Here is a 23,999-nt window from a genome sequence, read left to right as displayed (position 1 = left end):
TTAATATTTATTAATTATAAATTATTAATTATTACAATAATTAAATAAATACTAAATAAAATAAATTTTAATTTTTGATTAATTTTTTATTATTAAATACTTTTGTTAATATCTAATTTAACTTTTGAATATTTATTTAAAAATAAAAATATTTGATAACAATAAAAATTAATAAAATATAATCAAAATTTATTTTATTATAATAATTAATATATATTAAATAAAATAAGTTTTGATTTTTTTTCTGGCATTATCTGTTTGAAAAATAAAATGTTTTTTTATCATTAAATATATAGTAGATTATGGAGAATGGATCTTCTCCTGTGAAAAAAGAATTAGATAGTGTCTAGTGCTTAATCTAACCATTTATTACTCTTTCTTTTATTTATTTTTGGTCCTACTTATAAAATTAAAGATAAAAAATTACACTGTATCTTGTAAAGTGTTAAAAAAATTGGAGAGAATCTATTTGCTAGACTATGAGATGAAATCTCTCCCCCTATATATAACCCACCAAGTGATTCTCAACTCTGAAGCAAGGTGGTGGTTGTTCATGGTCTGAACTCTGAATCAATGGAGAACACATTGGGTTTGTTGTTCTTCTTGTTCACACTCCTCTTCTGTATCTTCTCATTCCTGTTGTTCCTCTCGAGGATGAAGCCATGGTGCAACTGTCACACCTGCAGGACCTACACAACAATGAGTTGGACCACCCACTTCACAAACCTCTCCGATTGGTACACTCATCTCCTCCGTAACTCCGCCACCGGAACCATCCACATCCACGTCTTGGGCAATATCGTAACTTCAAACCCCATCAACGTTGAGTACATGCTTAAGACGCGCTTCCAAAACTACCCCAAAGGGAAGCCGTTCTCCGCCATCCTGGGCGATCTCTTGGGCCACGGGATCTTCAATGTTGACGGCAGCGCGTGGATGTTCCAGAGGAAGATGGCCAGCCTGGAGCTCGGGAGCGTGGCGGTTCGGACCTACGCGCTGCAGATAGTGACGGAAGAGATACGAACCAGGCTCCTTCCTCTCATGGTTTCTTCGGTTGCATGTGATCAACAGGACCAGGTTTATTTGCATTTCAATGCCTAAAATCATTTTTAAGTTAATTAATATTAATTAATTTTAATATTTAAAATTAAAAATAAAAAATTTTATTACCTAAGATTAAAATTTTAAAATAAATAAAATAATTTTTAAAAATTAATTAATATTAATAAAAAATTAATTATATAATATTACTGTTCAACTAATACTATATATGGATGACAATTTAATTACAGTTGAAAATAATTTAACTAAATTATTTAATAATTTTTAATTATTATTAATTTTATATAAAAATACCTGCATTTTAATTTTTACTTCATATATATTATGTTGGAGCGAATAATACCGGACAAAGTTACCTTTATTTTTCAATATATTAGATCGAGTTTATAAAATATAATTAGATCGAGTTTATAAATTTAGTGATTTTCTTTTTAACCAAGCATGCATGTAATTTTTCAGTTTTAGAAACGGTTAGTGACAGAAGTAATGTTAAAGAGAAAATATGTCTGAAACAGGATAGTGTGATGGATTTACAAGACATATTGCGACGTTTCTCGTTCGACAACATTTGCAAATTCTCCTTCGGCGTGGACCCAGGTTGTCTCCAACCATCCCTACCTGTTTCACCCTTCGCCGCCGCTTTCGACACGGCCTCCAAGCTCTCGGCAGAGCGTGCAATGACATCATCACCAATCACATGGAAGATCAAGCGCCTACTTAACATTGGATCCGAGAAGAAGCTGAAGCAAGCCATCAAAATCATAAACAACTTAGCAGAAGAGTTAATAAACAAGCGCAGGAAAATCGGATTCTCCACAAGAAAGGATCTCCTCTCAAGGTTCATGAGCTCTGTCGAAAACGACAACAAATACCTCAGAGACATAATCGTTAGTTTTCTATTGGCTGGTCGCGACACTGTTGCGGCCGCGTTAACCGGTTTCTTTTTCTTGTTATCCAAAAACCCAAGTGTTGAGGTCTTGATCCGGGAAGAATTGGACCGGATCCTGGACAATCCGGTCCAGGAATGTGCGAGTTTCGAGCAGCTGCAGCGAATGCATTATCTCACTGCTGCGATTTACGAGAGCATGAGACTCTTTCCGCCGGTTCAGTTTGACTCCAAGTTCGCGCAAGAGGATGATGTGTTACCGGATGGTACATTTGTACCCATGGGTACGAGGGTTACATATCATCCGTATGCAATGGGTCGGATGGAGCGGGTTTGGGGGTCCGATTGCCTCAAATTCAAACCCGAAAGATGGTTGCATGACGGTGTGTTTGTGCCGGAGGATCCATTTAAATACCCGGTTTTTCAGGCTGGGGTTAGGATTTGTTTGGGAAAAGAGTTGGCAGTTGTAGAGATGAAATCCTTGGTGGCTACATTGATAAGGCAATTTGATATTCGGGTAGTTGGGTCTGACACGGAGCCCCGGTTTGCACCAGGTCTTACCGCAACCATGCGGGGTGGGTTGTCGGTTCGGGTTTATGAGAGAAGTGGGCGATGGAATGACCCCTGAGAAGCTTGTAGAGTTAAAGTTGATCCATGTTGAGTAATTATTGGTAGTTACATTTGGAGTAGGTGAGATCTAATGTAAGGGGAATCAAAGTATCAAGCTATGTAAATTTTGTCGCAACTAAATAAATTCAAGTAATTTTCTTCTCTACTGGCTGTTGGCTTTTGGGGTAAATATATGGAGCATATTATTTGAAAATGTTAGAGCGCGAATTGATTTAAGGCATTAATTAGTTATTAATATTTAAAAATATAAAATAAAATATGTTATTAAATTAGAGTTAATATTCAAATTAGTTTTTAAAAGGTAATATATTTTTTAAAATTTATTTTTAAAATTTTTTTTAATTAAATTAGTCTTTTAAAGATTATGAATTAATCATATATATCATTCAGTTATTCTATTAACAATTTTTTTTAAAGATTGATACTGTACAACATTAATTGATAATATATATAATACCTAATATGTCTAATTAGATTTTTTTTTACCAAAGATAGAGATACTCGAATCCGTGACTTCTTAGATGAATATGGAGAGGCTATGTCATTTGAGTTATAACTCATTGGCATGTCTAATTAGATATATTTATGAAAATTTATTAATTTAGTCATTTTCTTTAATTACAAAAATTTTATTTCCAATATGACCTAGTGACTAAATTAAAAAATTTGTTTAAATATATTTAGTTAACGTCCAATTGAATATATATGTTATGTGTCATGTATATATACTATCAGTTAACATTTTATATCATCAATCATTAATAAAAATTGTGAGTAGAGTAACTAAATTATAGATATAATTATTTTGTAATCTTTAGAGGACCAATTTGATTGAAAAATTTTTTAAAAGAATGAATTTAAATGTCTTATTTTTTAGAGACTAATTTGACTATTATCCCTATTAGATTACTAAATTATTTAAAAAAGTAGAAGTTCTTTTAATATTTGAAATTCTTTTCAAAAAATCTATCTAAATATACAATAATTTTTTTCTATTAAAGAAAAGAAAATAATTTTACTAAATCAGACTTACTCTAAATTGGGTAGAGAGAATTTAACTTATATTTTCTCCAAAAATAATAAACAGTAATTATTAATAATTTGTAATTGGGTAGTGCCTAATTATAGAATGAAAAAAGAAAATCTTTTTTGTCTCACTAAAACGGAAAGAATTAAATAATATTTAGTGGATACCATTTTAAGTTTATATACTATTACTTGCCAATGTTATTGAATTTTATAATATTATAAAAACTTAATTTTATTCAATTTTATTTCTGACATTTTTTATTTATGTTAAAATTATCAATAAATATTAATTTTGTCTAATATATTAGGAATCAAATTAAAAATATTCAGAAATAATTTTAATACAAATAAAAAAATATTAAAAATAAAATTAAATAAATAAAATATTGAAATATTTTAAAATAAATTACCAATTTTAAGGATAAAAATATAATTTTTCACATTAAAAAACAAGTGATAAAGGAAAACTGTTGTCATTTGTAATTGAAAATAACACTTGTATTAATATTCAATTTTGTCTCAATTTTTTCTAATACATTAGAAACAAAATTAAAAAATTTTAAAGATAATTTTGATATAAATAAAAATATTAAAGATAAATTAAATAAATTAAATTAAAATATTGATGAAACAAATTGTAAACTTTAGGAACAAAAATTATATCTTGTTCTGTTGAAAAACAAGTGACAAAGGAAAACTTTTAGTTGTCATTATGCAATTGGAAATGGCATTTGTGTTAATTTTTAAATTTTTGATGACTAAATATAGAAGAATTCAGGCCAAAATTATGGCTGAAAAAGAGATAACTTTATCTCTACTCATCAATAATTAAGTTCAGTTATTTGCCAATGTACTTTTGCTTGTCTCTTTCTCTGCATTAGAACAGCAGTTCATGAAAGATAGCCTCTTCTAACGGAAGCTTTTGTAATAAGGAGGCTTTTTTTCTGCTTATTATAATAAATGGCAATGGCAATTCTCCAAGAGCTCTTGCAAGAATACATAAACTCATTGTTTGTTGAGGTGATATTCGATCTTGTCATGTAATATATTTGCTTTTTTGGCATTTAACGCTTACTTGAATCTTGTTATGATGTAGCAGTTCTTATAATTTCACAAATTAAATTTGAACTGAACAATAATGTTAAAAAATACTTTGCTCATTGGTTGTGTATGTCTTTAACTTTTTTTTTCCCTTTTGCTATTATATTTGCAGGGGCTAGTAAATGATCAATTTTTGTCTCTTAAAAACACTGAGGAACTAGACTGTGTTGTACAAATAATTGACAAGTACTTTGAATATGTTGACATGATCTTTCCAGAGCTTTCTTGTCAATTGTAATATATATGAACTAATGATTTTATTATCATCACTTCATGTATGGTTTTCTATTTCATACTAATTATATTATTTAATTTTTTTTTTTTGTGATTTTAATTTACGCCTATAGTGATAATTCAAAAGTTGACTTCTCTAAGTTGGCATCTCTAGTTCGTGAGATAGAGGAAAAGAGCACCAGATAATTACTTGCAATATCTATCTTTGAATTTGCATTTATATATTGAAGATTTAAAAAGCATTGTTTGTTTAAAAACTTTGCATCTAAGCTTAGATACTTTCATTCTCTTTTTTTTATTAACTAGTTGGGCATTTAATCATGAGCAATAACAATAAATATTTTGATAAGATTGAAAATTTAATTTGAGGTTTTATACTTAAATAAATGAAACTGAATGGTATATGGGTTATATACTTATATAATATGTTAACTATGTCACCCAAGAATAATTTATGCATGCATGACCTGGGAAAATTAGGAGTAAATCGTGCTAGGCTACCTAGGATTATAAGTTACACATAAATCATCCCACCCTGAAAGGATTCACGTAATTTTGGGCCGAAACACAAAGGCCTGGCGCGATTTATGTGTGAAAGGAAAACCTCTCAAACCTGACGCGATTCGTATTGTTTGAAGACCTTCGAAGTCCAGCCACGATTTATACTTAAAGACTTACCCTAAGGAAACTGCAACGAGTTATTGCTTGAGTGAGACCTCAACCCATTGCGGCGAGTAACATTGGTGGAGGAGGAGCCACCATTTTCAACGTTATGGAAGCTTTGGGAGAGAAGGTTTGGGGGGATCGGAAGACAGCCCACAGCGGAGGAGGAGGTGGTAGTGAGCAGAGGCGTGAGGCATTCACTGGTGACGGTGCAGCGGCGGCTGGGATAGAGCAACCATTGTCTAGCGTAGTGAAGCACAGAGCAGTGAGTTGTACAACAGAGTAGGAAGAATACGTCTGGTGGCGAGAATGGCCGCCAACTAAGGAGATATGTACTGCCTTAACGGTATTGCGTATGTTGCCGAATTTATCGACGAAGAGGTTAGTTATCGGAATCCAAATTGAGTTGAGTTGAGTTGGTTGATGTCATGGCTCTGTTCATTACACTAATATGTTGATGAATATACTATAGTTTGAATATGCATATTAGAACATTTTTTAATTAGGATCCTGTGGGTTCTGTTGTTTATTGATTTCATACCTTTTTGGTTGGTTTAAAGGATGTTAGACTTCGAATTTTTTTAATGAGTCATGGATTTCGTTTGCGATAAAATTTATAACTGTGATGTTAGAGTTGTGATAAATCATAAATGTTTTCTTGTGCTGCTAGACGTGTGATATTTTGATGAATACATATAACCTGAACTTTTTTATTTTATTAGCTTATTGGATAAACTTTTTATACTGAGTTATTATTATTATTTTTTTTGGTATAATGACCCGTTAAATTGTTGCCTTAAAATTTATGTTTTATTAGATAACTCGATGCGTTAGGAGCATTTGTAGACAACAGAGGATGGTAATGCATGATCGTATACTGTCCTACATAGATTGTGCCAATTTACTGCATGTTACAAGGTTGAATGATTATTAGTTCAAGTTTAACGAGTCGCTGATCAGTGCATTCATGGAGCGATGACATCTTGAAACTCATACGTTCTATATGCCGTTTGGGGAGTGCACGATAACACTGCAGGATTTGGCATACCAGTTTGGCCTCCCTATTAATGGACATGCAGTGAGCAGGTGTCTGAGCAATTTTGAGCCGTTGATGGAAGGGAGGAAGCCTGTCTGGGTGTGATTTGGAGAGTTATTCGGTGACCTTCTACCAGATGATTGTATTGATGACTTCATGGTTTCTTTTTCCTGGTTCCAGAACAAGTTTAGAGACTTGCCCGCCAATGCATCGGAGGCAACGGTACAGATCTATGCACGAGATTACATTATGATGTTGTTGTCTACGGCGCTCTTCGCAGACAAGTCTAGTGCCAGGGTTCATTTGCGGTGGCTTCCGTATGTTGCGGACCTTGGCGGGCTCCGCAAGTATAACTGCTTGCGATCCGTCGATATCTCTGTTGCTATACATGTGTGCGGTCCGTTGTACTTTCTAACTTCTGAGTAGCCTTTCTTCTGCCGCATAGTCACACGTATTAGCCAGTTATATCCATTTCCAAACTGCACACACTTTCCATGATACTTCAGTTGGTCGGAATCAAACACTTTATATTCTACACCACACGAATATTATAACTCTTAACTGTCAGTACAGCTTTCTTTTTGGTTTCGAACCATTGCCCGATTTCAAACTCGTCCATGCCAATCATACTAGGCCTGTCTCCGTGAATAGTAAGGTGCTGCTGATCTGGAAATGCAGGTTGGTTCAGTGCATCAAGGTCCAAAGTTAAAAAATGTCGAGGGTATTGCTGTGTTTAACTGCTTGTATGGGTTTGTGCTCCTCCAGCATGTGTGGTGTCTTCCTCGCCATCGCTTTCATCACCAATAATTGGTGGCTCCAAATCCGACCCATCATCGCCTATAACCTCCGCAAATGGATCTCTCTCTCTCTTACCTCCATGAATACCGGTGCACCGTCTACTACAGGTGCTACTCCCATTGCAATTGCGAGCTCTCCAAAGATTCGCCCATCACCCAAGTCATCTGTCGGGATGGGCAAATCAGCCGTAAATGATGATGATGAAACAAAGGGAGTCACCGGTTGCCTAGCTGGAATTAGGGCTGGAAGTGAGCCGAGCTGAGCCGAGTTAGACCAAGCTCAAGCTCGGCTCACAAAAATTGAGCTTGGCTCACGCCTCGACTCATTAACAATCGAGCCTATTTCTTAAGCTCAAGCTCGACTCACCGAAAGCTCACGAGCTGGCTCAAATAATAGAAATATAAATACATAATCTATAATTCTATATCAATAAATTATAATATATATTTTTTAAAAAAATATTTAAAAAGATCAATTTTATATATTATTATCTATCAATAAATTATAAATTTTTTATTTATGTCCTACATCAAAATTATATGTAAAAAATAAATATAAAATTTTAAATAATTAAAATCATTAATATATATATATATATATATATATATATATATATACGAGCTAATGAGCTGAGCTTATCCAAACTCAAGCTCGCCTCATTTAATTTATGAGCTCAATTCCAAACTCAAGCTTGGCTCACTAGCTCACGAGCTTAGCTTATCGAGCTATTAACGAGTCGAGCTCGCCTAGTTCATGAGCTGGCTTGACTCACTTCCAGCCCTAGCTGAAATGGCGTTAGAACTCCCTTCTATGACAGTAGTGAGCGGATTCGGAGCGGATCCACTATAGCTACCCTCTACATCAACCATTCTGGCAAACAACTCCATAGCGCCTAAGTCGAACAATCTTGATTGGCTGTGAAATATAACTCGCATGTCGTTGTCGCCAAGCATCTCGTACTTTCCAAACTTAAGATAACATTGCCTCAGTGAGATAGGAATTCGAAAAAATAATTGTTTCACACGTTTCTTTTCACATTTTCTGCCTTCTGTAATCTACTATTCTGTAATTCCATCAAAGTCGTTGACGGATTTACAAATACATCAATATGCTTTTTATTAGAAAACGTGACACTCTCAATTGTGTTTTCATCAATCTTTTTTCATTGATGAACTAACAAAAATATAGTTTCATTCATCTCTCTCAAAACTCAACAAACTTCAAATGTACTTCGTTTGACACAACACTCGTTTATTTATAGAAAATTTATCATCATAAATTGTTCTAGCCTTCTTAGGATTACTAATTTAATGGTAAATCGTTGCTAGATTTTGAGGATTACTGAAATTGAGCATAAATCGCTTTAAGGTGGTTAGGATTATGGACGGTACGTAAATCGTGCCACCTAGATGTGTGTCAGCTTCAAAACATGTTAGAACCTCTAGGCTAGGACGATTTATAGTCAGCTTGTAACCCTGAATAGCTTAGCACGATTTACTCCTAATTTTTCTAAGCCATGCATGCATAAATCGTCTTTGGATGACATGCATAGTTAACATATTATATAACCCACATGCTCTTAAAACGATTTATATGATATTAAAAAGAGGTTAAACATGTTTTAAAATTTGTTTTAGAAGAATTTAGTAAATTTAACTTCAATTTCATTTATTTAAGTAAAAAATCCTTTGATTTGCTTAGATATTATTCAGTATTGTATTAGAAGTATAAACATTTTGAAAACATAATTAATGGTAGTATACATCAGGCACGTGTATATATACTTATAATTTGTTCTTTGGGTTCAATTTAGACCAGCTTTACAAACAAGATATTTCAAATACTTATTATAAGATGACTAAACACCATGTTAATGGTCATATAAACCTAGCTATTCATCTATTACTGTGTAAATGTTTTCAAAATTTTGTGCTTTTTCTTATTGAATTTATATCTTGTATACTTATGTCATGTTACAGCATTGGTACAGAGCATATGAGACTTGCATGTTCAGTTCTCATTAAAGCTTGTGACGAGAATAATAAAAAAAGGTACATTTTCGCTCTTGGTTACAATTTAGTGTGTATATATATTATAGTTATATTAGGTGTACAATAAAATTAATTATTAATATAAAATATATAATAAAATATAAAATATATATTAAAAATAAATTATTAAACATTATATATATTTATATATAAATATATAGTGATTAATTTTAGTGTACATGATACATTTTACTATTTCGCTAAAGATCATGCATAAAGCCTTTTCAGTAATAACATGATAAATAGAATAGTGGTTTACATATATAGTTTTAAAATAATTTAATTTTAATGTATTTTAATTTTTCAGTTTTACTCAGAGTCTACTCTGGCTTAAGCGTGAATTTAGCAATACTAAGAATAAATTGACGTCTATTATTCAGGTATATTAAATTATTTATTTATTTAAACATGAATTTAATGCTTTGTTTTTGTGTTCATTTAACTTTTTAAAAAGAGAATTAATCGTCTTGTATATATTTTTTTGTATGTCTTATATATGATATTTGTCTTAACTATCAAACCTAACTTCTGTATATATATTGTTGTGCTGTTTTAACATGCTTCAATTACTCTAAATTACAGATGGAGAGAAGGATTAGAAGACTTAAAGAAAAGAGATTAAGATCACTAAACTAGAGTTTATGTGCAGTTGACTAATGTTATGTTTTCCTCCTTTTGAATCACATGAATTCTGGTTTTGAGAAGCTTGCTGGTTTGAGTGTCTGATTTATTTGAATCATTGGATGAGCTCAAAGAAATATGATCCTTTCTTTGCTATTTATTTTTTCTTTGGATATGTGTGTTACTAACTTTTTCATATGATTGTAGTTGTGTTGCAAATATACAAGACTAAACGAAGGAGAATATTTGATTACAGAGCCGCATAGAATCATAAGTTGAGCTAATGTTTAATTGAATATAACATTACTCTAACTAACTCAGTTTGTTGAAACTCGTTCATCTACTTAAATATATTTCGTGAATTCAAATTTCGCTGTATATATATAATATTTTATTAGTCAATAATTTATTAATTTTAATATGTCAGATTAAAAAAGTAGAAGTTCTTTTAATATTTGAAATTCTTTTCAAAAAATCTATCTAAATATACAATAATTTTTTTCTATTAAAAAAAAGAAAAATTTTTTACTAAATCAGACTTACTCTAAATTGGGTAGAGAGAATTTAACTTATATTTTCTCCAAAAATGATAAGCAGTAATTGTTAATAATTTGTAATTGGGTAGTGCCTAATTATAGAATGAAAAAAGAAAATCTTTTTTCTCTCACTAAAACGGAAAGAATTAAATAATATTTAGTGGATACCATTTTAAGTTTATATACTATTACTTGCCAATGTTATTGAATTTTATAATATTATAAAAACTTAATTTTATTCAATTTTATTTCTGACATTTTTTATTTATGTTAAAATTATCAATAAATATTAATTTTGTCTAATATATTAGGAATCAAATTAAAAATATTCAGAGATAATTTTAATACAAATAAAAAAATATTAAAGACAAAATTAAATAAATAAAATATTGAAATATTTTAAAATAAATTACCAATTTTAAGGATAAAAATATAATTTTTCTTATTAAAAAACAAGTGGTAAAAAAAACTGTTGTCATTTGTAATTGAAAATAACACTTGTATTAATATTCAATTTTGTCTCAATTTTATTTAATACATTAGAGACAAAATTAAAAAATTTTAAAGATAATTTTGATATAAATAAAAATATTAAAGATAAATAAAATAAATTAAATTAAAATATTGATGAAACAAATTGTAAACCTTAGGAACAAAAATTATATCTTGTTCTGTTGAAAAACAAGTGACAAAGGAAAATTTTTAGTTGTCATTATGTAATTGGAAATGGCATTTATGTTAATTTTTAAATTTTTGATGACTAAATGTAGAAGAATTCAGGCCAAAATTATGGCAGAAAAAGAGATAACTTTATCTCTACTCATCAATAATTAAGTTCAGTTATTTGCCAATGTACTTTTGCTTGTCTCTTTCTCTGCATTAGAACAGCAGTTCATGAAAGATAGCCTCTTCTAACGGAAGCTTTTGTAATAAGGAGGCTGTTTTTCTGCTTATTATAATAAATGGCAATGGCAATTCTCCAAGAGCTCTTGCAAGAATACATAAACTCATTGTTTGTTGAGGTGATATTCGATCTTGTCATGTAATATATTTGCTTTTTTGGCATTTAACGCTTACTTGAATCTTGTTATGATGTAGCAGTTCTTATAATTTCACAAATTAAATTTGAACTGAACAATAATGTTAAGAAACACTTTGCTCATTGGTTGTGTATGTCTTTAACTTTTTTTTTTCCCTTTTGCTATTATATTTGCAGGGGCTAGTGAATGATCAATTTTTGTCTCTTAAAAACACTGAGGAACTAGACTGTGTTGTACAAATAATTGACAAGTACTTTGAATATGTTGACATGATCCTTCTAGAGCTTTCTTGTCAATTGTAATATATATGAACTAATGATTTTATTATCATCACTTCATGCATGGTTTTCTATTTCATACTAATTATATTATTTAATTTTTTTCTTGTGATTTTAATTTACGCCTATAGTGATAATTTAAAAGTTGACTTCTCTAAGTTGGCATCTCTAGTTCGTGAGATAGAGGAAAAGAGCACCAGGTAATTACTTGCAATATCTATCTTTGAATTTGCATTTATATATTGAAGATTTAAAAAGCATTGTTTGTTTAAAAACTTTGCATCTAAGCTTAGATACTTTCATTCTCTTTTTTTTATTAACTAGTTGAGCATTTAATCATGAGCAATAACAATAAATGTTTTGATAAGATTGAAGATTTAATTTGAGGTTTTATACTTAAATAAATAAAACTGAATGGTATATGGGTTATATACTTATATAATATGTTAACTATGTCACCCAAGAATAATTTATGCATGCATGACCTGGGAAAATTAGGAGTAAATCGTGCTAGGCTACCTAGGATTATAAGTTACACATAAATCATCCCACCCTGAAAGGATTAACGTAATTTTGGGCCGAAACACAAAGGCCTGGCGCGATTTACGCGTGAAAGGAAAACCTCTCAAACCTGACGCGATTCGTATTGTTTGAAGACCTTCGAAGTCCAGCCACGATTTATACTTAAAGACTTACCCTAAGGAAACTGCAACGAGTTATTGCTTGAGTGAGACCTCAACCCATTGCGGCGAGTAACATTGGTGGAGGAGGAGCCACCATTTTCAACGTTATGGAAGCTTTGGGAGAGAAGGTTTGGGGGGATCGGAAGACAGCCCACAACGGAGGAGGAGGTGGTAGTGAGCAGAGGCGTGAGGCATTCACTGGTGACGGTGCAGCGGCGGCTGGGATAGAGCAACCATTGTCTGGCGTAGTGAAGCACAGAGCAGTGAGTTGTACAGCAGAGTAGGAAGAATACGTCTGGTGGCAAGAATGGCCGCCAACCAAGGAGATATGTACTGCCTTAACGGTATTGCGTATGTTGCCGAATTTATCGACGAAGAGGTAAGTTATCAGAATTGAAGGTTGTGGTAGGCTTAGAGAAGGGGGGTTGAATCTATGCCTTCCTTTTAATTACTATTGTTACCCTTTTAAAACAGATTTGTAATTCTGATTCTGTTTTAACTTAGCAGCGGAAATTTATGAGACAATTTATTTTTGTCTCATGAATATCAGAAAACAGAACACAGCAGAGAAGAGAAAAGCTAACACCAGCATGTATCCTGGTTCGGTTGCCTTGTGCTATACAACCTACATCCAGTCTCCTCCACAACTATGGAAGAATTTCACTATAGTTAACAGTATTACATACACCAATAACACAGGATTGACCCAATCCTTTCACACTCAAGTTCTAACCTAATTTGACATTGGCTATGCTAATACCTAACTATACCTCTTAGTGCTAACCCAACTAAGAAAGGGATACCTCACAGGTACAAGATACAAGACATAAACACACCTAAAGAAATCTGAAAATAACTCTAGGCTTTTCTCTCAAGTGTTTCACTCATGGCTTTTACTTGAGTTTTCTCACAATGCCTTTTCTCACTAGAAATTACAGAATGATAAACATTGAAAAGAACATTACAATCAGTAAAACATGAAGGAGATTGACTTCATCAACAGCCTCTGTGCTATGCGAAAAACCAGATTAGCAAGCCTCTGATTCAGTTCTTCATACTGGCGAAATGCACCTTTGATTAGGTTACACTGTCCAGTTAGTTGAGCTTCTTCAAAGAGCTCTCTCAGAACAAAACCTCTATTCACTGGTTTTCTCTCCTTGCCTTCTGAATGAATAGCAAGCTTCTTTTTATCTCCTTGCATGTTCCTTGGTTCTTCTTCCAAGGTCAACATCTTGAGCCTTGTGCTTCACCAACCCACAAGCTCACTTTTTCTTCTCAAACATCAAAGTAGAACCTTTGCTTCTGACTTTTCCAACTTGACCGAAAGCCATGTAGGAGTAACCGAGATTGTCTTCCAATGGTCAACCAAATCTGAACCATAGAGATGCAACTTGGTCCCCAAGTATCTCTTGTGACCGTGGATTTGTAGCAGTGAAGAACAGAGATCAACTTTTCCTTGAATGCCATTTTCGGATAGTGCAAAGAGTTGGGAAGAAGGGATGAAGATCTGATGCATGCAAGATGAGATGGATTACCTTTAACCTAAGCTTGATTTGGATTAGATTTTCTGCTTTAGCTTCTGTGCTTCAAGCTTAGTTTTTTTCTTTCTTGCATCTTTGGTTACTGGCTTATGGAGGAAGCTTTTTCTCTCTTTCTCTTTCTTACTTTTCTGAAGTCTTGATGTGACTTGATTAGTGAAGAGAAGAACGTTGCTTTGGTTGGAGCAAGATGGTGGGAATTTGAAAAACAATTGAGCTTGGATCGGGTTCTTCTCTCTTTAGCCCGTGGTGCCTTGCTATGCTTCTTTGATGAATTTGTTTGAGATGAGTGACTTGGGCTTATCTTTATTCACTCTTATCAATCAGCCCATTAGCCTTGTTTTGTTATTCATTCAACTTGGGCTGCCTGAATTGACATATGGCCTGCAACACAACATAAATAATTAGCAATGTATACTTATTAATTAAGCAACTCTAATTATTTATTTTACCAAAAATAATGTTTGTCATCACTAATTAATTTAGTTAATTTCTTAACTCAACAATCTCCCCCTTGATGACAAACATGGTTTAAGCAATAATCAAAAAGGAAATGAGTTTGAGTTAGGTTTAGAAAACTCCCTTTGATTTTTGTCATTTGCTTTTATGTTGCTCCCCCTTTCCTTTTCAAGGTTAGCTCCCCCTGAATTTATGCTCTTCTCTTCTTTCCTGTTTACATATACTTATATGGAACTAAACAGATGCTATGTACCAACCAAAAGTATAGCAAACAGTGATAGTTTAAATGTCCAAAATAGAGCTTTAATACATCAGGGTCAGAATCAGATAGCAACATATCATAATCAGCCCAACATCAAGCTATTACCATCAGCAAACAGATTCAGCATGTGAAAACAAGTATTAATGCAACAAAGATTATTCAACATGCAAACTCAAGTATGGATGCAGCAAAAATCCCAAAAAAATACTAGGGTCCTATTGCTATTACTCCCCCTTTTGTCATCAAGGGCGGATAATAAACAAGATCAACAAAAACAAAGTCTTGCAACCTGCAGAAAAGAGTTAGAGCACAGTTCAAAGTGCTAACTAAACTACCAAAGGTGCAGTAATATCCAGAGTTATTACAGTCATCCAAAATGAAACAGTATAAAAGTACTAAAGAAGCAGAAATCATGAGACAAAAAGAGAGCAGCAACAACAGTTTTTATGAGACAAATCCTAGGCATCAGAACCATTCCCCTCCGAAGCAGCTTCCTCTTCAACATCCGTGGCAATGTCTTCATCATTTTGAAGGTTGTCAATGAAAGTCATCAGTACAGCCACCATATCCCTTGATTTCTTCAGAAAGTTCTCATGCTTGCTAGCCAGCTTCCTTTTCTCTTTGCTCAATTCAATCAAGTGATTCGATTAGGAGACAAACTCTTGAGCAACATCCCTGACCACATTCAGCAGAGTGGATTTCTTCCCAGTGGAGATGGAAGTGCCCTCAGTGGAAGGAGCAGTAGAATCATCTGGAATGAACTCTTCATCATCATCATCTAGAACCACTCTCTCAGATCGAGTTGGTCTTTTTTGCTGTTTCACTGAACCACCTCCCTTTAGATATGAATGTCTATTTTCATATTTCTCATTGGTCAAGTCAACACCAAAATACTCAAAAATGCAAGTTAGAAACATGCCATAAGGAAGAGCTTTGTCCTTTTCACTTCTAACAGAGTCAAACATGTATCTAACCATCAAATATGCAAATGAAATTTCAGTTTTGGTGAGAAGGGCATATAAAACAAGAGTATCAGTGTAGGAAACCCTTTGATACGAGCCGCTTTGAGGCAGAATAATATGATTGACTATTCGGTGCAGTTGAGCACGCTCATATCCTAGGGCTTTGTGAGTGGGTGTAATGCCATCTATTAAAGAGATATGTTCACAAATACTAGCCAGGGCATCATTGTAAGAAACACCAACTCCTTCATCCCACTTAACTGACGTGTAGGCACAGGGCCCAACATCAGTATACTTCAAAGCATCACTGATGGTCTCATTGTTTAAAACGATATCTCGGCCCTTGACATACGAATGAGCAGTGCCTTCATGATAAGTCATGTTTGCATAAAACTCTTTGACCAACAAGGGATAAACAGGTTTTTTGATGTCAAAAAGGTGATTCCAGTCCAGAAAAATCAAATTATCAACAAAAGGAAAACCTTTTCTTTTCAAAGATGGCAAATCAGTGAGAAAAGAGGGACAAAGGGTACGATACTGGATAACCTTCTCATAAAAATCATTGTTCATGGCAGATTTGAATCTATAAAGGTTATAGTTCGAATGAGAAGTCAAAAAGTGAGCTTTGTGATCAAAAGGTCCAATGTCTGGTTCTTTAACATTCTGGAGAGGGACTCGAGTGTTACCTCGTTGAGATCGCATTGGAACCGACCTGGATTTTGGTTGTGTTGGTTCGGGTATGGGTTCCTCAGTCGCCTGACGTTTGCCTTTGGAGGACCCAGGCTTTGCTGAACTTGGTTTTGAGGAGCCAGGCTTGGAAGGTGTGGCCTTTGGTGGTGGCGTCGGCTTGGCAGAGGCAGGGTACCTTGGTGTAGTCTTGGTTCGCGCCATGGGTGCTGTGCGAGGAGGAGAGGTAGGAGGAGAAGGAGAAGGGGTAAAGGTGCGGTCTTGAGAGCGAGTGGAAGGCTTTGTGGGTAGCTTGAAGATCTTTTCACGAGGAGGCCTTTTAGGAATAGTTTTCTTCCTCATTTGGTTAGTTTCAGTCTTTTGAGGGAAGAGAAGCAGTAAAGTGAGTGAGAAGAAACCGAAGAGTGTGTGGAGAAGTTATGGAGGGAAGAGAGGGAGTGTTGGTAACCGTACCCAAAAAGTGGATTTCCAAAACCATGCAACTGCATCACCATTTGAAAAGACTTGAAAAGACATGACCTCATTCAAGAAATATTTTATTTTATTTTAAAAAATAAAAGGGAAGTTAATTTTAAAATTTGAGAAAAACAACAAAATTAACCTTAAACACCTTTTTGGGCCAAAATTAAATCCTCTTGAAAACCTTTTGGGCCACAAAACATTTATTGAAAACTTTTCATGAAACATACAAGTCATCAAAAACTAACAAACAAGATTGTAACATTCATATTTGGGCCTTGAGGTGATATGAAATTAATGAAACACATTTGGACCACTCTTGATCTGAATATTGAGGTTGGCCCAGATTGAAATTCATTTGAAACAAGCCTAGAACACGTTGACTTGAGGGAAACGTTCATCACCTGCCCAGAATTGTCTCATACCTGTTTATGAGACAAAAAGCTCCAGCAAATACATCAGCATTTTTCAAACAAGAAATCATAACTCAAGATTCCTAGACAAGTCCTAAGCATGCAGAATCTATCCTCAGCTAATGGTTTTGTAAAAATATCTGCTAATTGCTCCTCTGATTTAACAAATTGAATACTAATATCCCCTTTTTGGACATGTTCTCTTATTGAGTGAAATTTCACTTCAATATGTTTAGTCCTAGAGTGCAAAACTGGATTTTTAGGAATATTAATGGCACTCATATTATCACACAGCAGGGGAATATTTTCAGCCTTTAATTTGTAATCAGCAAGCTGTGTTTTTAACCATAAAAGCTGAGAACAACAAGAAGAAGCAGCTATATACTCAGCCTCTGCAGTGGAAAGGGCCACTGTTGGTTGCTTCTTACTTGACCATACATTTAAGGACTTCCCAAGGAAGCAACATAAACCAGAAGTGCTCCTTCTATCAACTCTATCACCAGCAAAATCTGCATCACAATAACCAACTGCAGAAAAATCATCAATCTTAGGATACCAAAGACCAAAATTGGATGTGCCATGAACATATCTAATGATCCTTTTAACTGCAGAAAGATGTGACTCTTTTGGTTTGGATTGGAACCTAGAACACAATCCAACACTTTGCACAATATTGGGTCTAGAGGAGGTTAAGTACATAAGAGAGCCAATCATTCCTCTATACCTAGTCTCATCAACATCTTTCTCAGTTTCTCCCTTATCTAATTTAGAATTAGGATGCATGGGAGTTCCCATGGGTTTGGCATTTTCCATACCAAATTTCTTAACTAATTCCTTGGCATACTTCTCTTGATGAATGAAAATACCTCTTTTAGTTTGTTTAATTTGCAGCCCAAGGAAGAAATTAAGTTTACCCATCATACTCATGTCAAATTCACTTGTCATGAGTTTTCCAAATTCAGAACAAAGGGATTCATTTGCTGATCCAAAAATAATGTCATCAACATATATTTGGACTAGAATAAAAGAATCATTAGAGTTCTTGATGAATAGAGTTGTGTCAGTGGTGCCTCTTTGAAAACCATTTTTCAAAAGAAAAGAGCTAAGTCTCTCATACCAAGCTCTAGGAGCTTGTCTTAAACCATAGAGAGCTTTAGATAGTTTGAAAACATGATCAAAATGCTCTTTATTTTCAAAACCAGGAGGCTGCTCCACATACACTTCTCTATCTATCACTCCATTCAAAAATGCACATTTCACATCCATTTGGTATAATTTAAAACCACAAAATGCAGCATAAGCTAAGAGAAGTCTTATGGCTTCCATTCGGGCAACAGGGGCAAAGGATTCATCAAAGTCGATTCCGTCTTCTTGGTCATATCCTTGTGCCACCAGCCTTGCCTTGTTCCTTGCAATGCTACCATCTTCTCCCAACTTGTTCCAGAATATTCACTTGGTGCCGGTCACTTTCTTTCCACTTGCCCTTGGAACCAACGTCCACACTTGGTTCTTTTCAAACTCAAGAAGCTCATCCTCCATAGCCTTAATCCAAGAGGGGTCACTAAGGGCTTCCTTGACGTTTTGAGGCTCTATTTGTGAAAGAAGAGCAATGTTTGAACCTTCATTTGCCTTTCTAGTGGAAGACCTAGTTTGCACTCCATGAGAGACGTCCCCAATGACAAATTCTTCAGGATAATTATTCAAGAATCTCCATTCACGAGGTCTGGTGGACTTGGAGGCAGATTCAGTCACCAAGGGATTCTGTGTGCTGCTATCTGCAGAATTTCCTTCAGATTCATGAGACAAAATGGAATTGTCTCTTGAATTTTCAGCATTAGCTGTTTCTGGTTCAGATTGTCCAGAATTTTCTTTTCCATGATTCTGAGCAGTTTCATCCTCATTTTGACCTTGATTTCCTGCATCACCCTCTTCCAAAATGCTTTGCACCAAGTTAGTATCACAGAATGTAACATGTATGGACTCTTCAATAATTCTAGCATCTTGATGATAAACCCTATATGCTTTACTAGTTGAGGAATATCCTACAAACAAACACTCATAAGCCTTTGGATCAAATTTTTCCAAATTTTCTTTGTTATTTAAAACAAAACATTTGCATCCAAAGATGTGCAAGTAATCTAAGTTTGGTGGGTAGCCTTTCCAAAGTTCATAAGGGGTTTTCTTCAAAAATTTCCTTATGATTGTTCTATTTAAAATGTGGCAAGCTGTGTTAACCGCTTCAGCCCAAAGGAATTTTGGAACATTGCTCTCACAAAGCATAGCTCTTGTCATCTCTTGTATGCTTCTATTTCTTCTTTCCACAACACCATTTTGTTATGGTGTTCTTGGACAAGAGAAGTTGTGAGATATTCCAAATTCCTCACAAAAGGATTCAAACAAATTATTTTCAAATTCAGTTCCATGATCACTCCTTATAGAAGAGATTTTCAAATCCTTTTCATTTTGAATTTTCTTGCAAAAAGGTTCAAAGGCCGAAAAGGCTTCATTTTTGTGTGCAAGAAATAAAACCCAACCAAACCTAGTGTAGTCATCCACAATTACTAAACCATAATGTTTACCACCTAGGCTTTGAGTTCTTGTTGGACCAAATAAATCAATGTGTAGCAACTCAAGTGGTCTTTTAGTAGAGATGTCTTCCTTTGGTTTAAAAGAACTTTTTGTTTGTTTTCCCATTTGGCAAGCATCACAAGTGAGGTCTTTGTCAAACTTTATCAAAGGAAGACCTCTTACTAATTCTTTCTTTACAAGTTTGTTTATTTGAAACATACTTGCATGGCCCAATCTCTTGTGCCATAACCACTTTTCAGATTCTTTAGAGTGAAGACAAGCTACATTTTGATTCTTTAGTTCATCAAGAGTAAGTCCATACATATTATTGAAACGCTTGGCAACAAACATCACTTCATTTGTCTTTTCATTAACAACACAGCATTCAAGCCTTTTGAAAACAACTAAATATCCCAAATCACACAGCTGACTTATACTTAAAAGATTGTGCTTTAAACCACATACCAAAAGTACATCATCAATGAAAGTAGATTGCTCATTACCTACTTTTCCAACAGCAATGATTTTACCTTTACCATCATCTCCAAAGGTCACAAAACCTCCATCATACTTATTTAGTTTGATGAAGTAGGTTGACCTTCCAGTCATGTGCCTTGAACATCCACTATCCATGTACCACATGTCCTTTTTGTTTTTGGATGCTAGGCAAATCTGCATGATGAGTTTCAAGTAGCCTTAGGTATCCAAATTAATTTGGATCCTTTGAAGTTAATCCATCTTGGTTGCCCAAGTGCATTGAAATCACAAACAACATTGTAGACTTTGTTTCCTACAACTCTCTTTTCAATGAAGCATTGTGCATATGAGTGACCAAATTTCTTGCAATTAACACAATGATTTTTTGGTGTGTGTTGCTGAAACTGATGTGAGTTATATTGCTTGAAATGATTGAAGCTTTGAAATTTTCTGGTTCTTGGAGGAGATGCATTTCTTTTGACAAACTGATTTTTAGTAAAGTTATTCCTCTTTGCAAAGGCATTTTCACCAGAATTTTTTTGAATATTTTTGCCTTTCGAGAATGAGGTTTTGTTGTAAAAAGTTGGTTTCTTGAAAGCAGCCTCATTTTTCAAAATATAACCCAAACCTGGCCGGTTTGAACTCGGTTCAGTTTTTGGTGAAGGGTCAGTTTCACTTATGTATACTTCATCAAATTTTTCTTCAATTGTTGGAGCATTTTCAATACCAAATTTGTTTGGTATGGTTTTGGTATTTGATGAAGAAGCCACAAACTTTATAGAGGAAATATTAGAAAATGCATCTTCCTTGGCTATGTAGCCTAAACCATATTTTTCAAACAATGGTCTTTGACTTGCAAGTAATTTGTCCAAGTTACTAGAACCTTGAGCAAATTTTGCTAAGTCACCATTCAGCCTTTTAACCATATCATTTAATCTTTTATTTTCAGCAATTAACTCATGTGAAGGATCCACAATGTGCTTTCCTTTTAATTTTTCAAGTTCAGATTTTAGAAATCTGTTTTCTTCAATGATGTCTAAAGCACATTCAGTTTCCTTCACTTTTTCTTTTAAAAAGTCATTTTCAGCTCTTAACACATCTCTTTCAGATCTGCATTTATTGTATTTATCAAGCAGTTTTGATGTGTTTAAAGTGAGATAATCAATAATAACATGCAAATCCTCAATGGTCAAATCATAATAGTTTACCTCATCAAGATTGTTGTTTCCAGCCATGAAGCAGTCTTTGTCATCTCCTTCAGATTCTTCTTCTTCATTTGAGTCATTCTCAAGATCCTCCCAAGCTGCCATGAGTACTCTCTTCCTTTCCCTCTTGCCTTTGTCCTCCTTTTTGAGCTTTGGACAGTTTGATTTGAAGTGTCCAGCCTCCTTGCAATGATGGCATGTCACCTTGCTCAAGTCCATCTTTTGCTCCTTTGAACTTGAACCCTTGTATTTGCCCTTGCTTTTCATCATCCTTCTAAATCTCCTAGCAAAAAACAAAAGTTCGTCATCTGAAATACCATCACTAGACTCACTCTCTTTTGGTTCTATTTGTGACTTGAGGGCTATTCCCTTTTTCTTTGAGTCTGTGTTTGTGTGTGTGGCTTCATAGGCAAGGAGTTTTCCTCTCAGCTCATCATAGGTTATGGGACTTATGTTGTTACTCTCGGTTAGGACAGTGGCAGTGTTTTCCCACTCTTTTGTGAGGCTTCTAAGGAGTTTTCTCACCAAGGTTTGTTCTGCATAGTTTGTACCCATAGCATCAAGGTTGTTGATTATGATTGAGAATCTCTCAAATGCTTCATCAATGCTTTCTCCATCCTTCATGCTAAACATCTCATACTCTTTTCGCAGCATATCAATCCTCGTTTCTTTGACTTGTTTAGTGCCTTCGTGTGTAACCTGGAGTTTTTACCAGATTTCTTTGGCTGTCTTGCATCTAGACACCTTCCGGTACTCTTCAAAGCTGATAGCACAGTGAAGAAGGTTGATTGCTTTAGCGTTCAGCTCTATCTTCTTCTTGTCATCTTCATTCCATTCAGCTTCTTCTTTCGGAGTCACCACTCCATCAGCACTTGTTTTTGTTGGGATCTTGGGACCACTCACAACGATCTTCCATAAGTTGTAGTCAATGGATTGGATGAAGATCCTTATCCTTTCTTTCCAGTAGGAATAGTTCTTTCCGTTAAAGAAAGGTGGCCGGTTGTTTGACTGGCCTTCAGTGAGGGTGTAGGCAATTGTGGTTGTGCCCAGATTGTTCGCCATTGGATCTTTGCTCCAAGCGGTTAAGCTTGATTCTTGAGACCTTAGCTCCTGATACCAATTGAAGGTTGTGGTAGGCTTAGAGAAGGGGGGGTTGAATCTATGCCTTCCTTTGATTACTGTTGTTACCCTTTTAAAACAGATTTACAATTCTGATTCTGTTTTAACTTAGCAGCGGAAATTTATGAGACAATTTATTTTTGTCTCATGAATATCAGAAAACAGAACACAACAGAGAAGAGAAAAGCTAACACCAGCATGTATCCTGGTTCGGTTGCCTTGTGCTATGCAACCTACATCCAGTCTCCTCCACAACTATGGAAGAATTTCACTATAGTTAATAGTATTACATACACCAATAACACAAGATTGACCCAATCCTTTCACACTTAAGTTCTAACCTAACTTGACATTGGCTATGCTAATACCTAACTATACCTCTTAGTGCTAACCCAACTAAGAAAGGGATACCTCACAGGTACAAGATACAAGACATAAACACACCTAAAGAAATCTGAAAATAACTCTAGGCTTTTCTCTCAAGTGTTTCACTCAGCCTTTTTCCACTCATGGCTTTTACTTGAGTTTTCTCACAATGCCTTTTCTCACTAGAAATTACAGAATGATAAACATTGAAAAGAACATTACAATCAGTAAAACATGAAGGAGATTGACTTCATCAACAGCCTCTGTGCTATGCGAAAAACCAGATTAGCAAGCCTCTGATTCAGTTCTTCATACTGGCGGAATGCACCTTTGATTAGGTTACACTGTCCAGTTAGTTGAACTTCTTCAAAGAGCTCTCTCAGAACAAAACCTCTATTCACTGGTTTTCTCTCCTTGCCTTCTGAATGAATAGCAAGCTTCTTTTTATCTCCTTGCATGTTCCTTGGTTCTTCTTCCAAGGTCAACATCTTGAGCCTTGTGCTTCACCAACCCACAAGCTCACTTTTTCTTCTCAAACATCAAAGTAGAACCTTTGCTTCTGACTTTTCCAACTTGACCGAAAGCCATGTAGGAGTAACCGAGATTGTCTTCCAATGGTCAACCAAATCTAAACCATAGAGATGCAACTTGGTCCCCAAGTATCTCTTGTGACCGTGGATTTGTAGCAGTGAAGAACAGAGATCAACTTTTCCTTGAATGCCATTTTCAGATAGTGCAAAGAGTTGGGAAGAAGGGATGAAGATCTGATGCATGCAAGATGAGATGGATTACCTTTAACCTAAGCTTGATTTGGATTAGATTTTCTGCTTTAGCTT

The 23,999-nt window shown here is 34.5% G+C and overlaps 1 protein-coding gene across 1 annotated transcript; it reads left to right on the top strand.

Moving 5' to 3' along the window:
* The first annotated feature begins 511 nt into the window (after window positions 1–511).
* Window positions 512–2,723, top strand: LOC112772332 (cytochrome P450 94C1). Its single transcript, XM_025817255.3, has 2 exons — window positions 512–1,077; window positions 1,578–2,723. The coding sequence occupies exons 1-2, from the start codon at window positions 574–576 to the stop codon at window positions 2,574–2,576; spliced, it is 1,503 nt and encodes a 500-aa protein (XP_025673040.1). The 5' UTR covers window positions 512–573; the 3' UTR covers window positions 2,577–2,723.
* The last annotated feature ends 21,276 nt before the right edge of the window (window positions 2,724–23,999 follow it).

The sequence above is a fragment of the Arachis hypogaea genome, chromosome 18, assembly GCF_003086295.3.
Source record: "Arachis hypogaea cultivar Tifrunner chromosome 18, arahy.Tifrunner.gnm2.J5K5, whole genome shotgun sequence".
NCBI lineage: Eukaryota > Viridiplantae > Streptophyta > Magnoliopsida > Fabales > Fabaceae > Arachis > Arachis hypogaea.
This window is presented reverse-complemented; position numbering and strand designations above follow the sequence as displayed.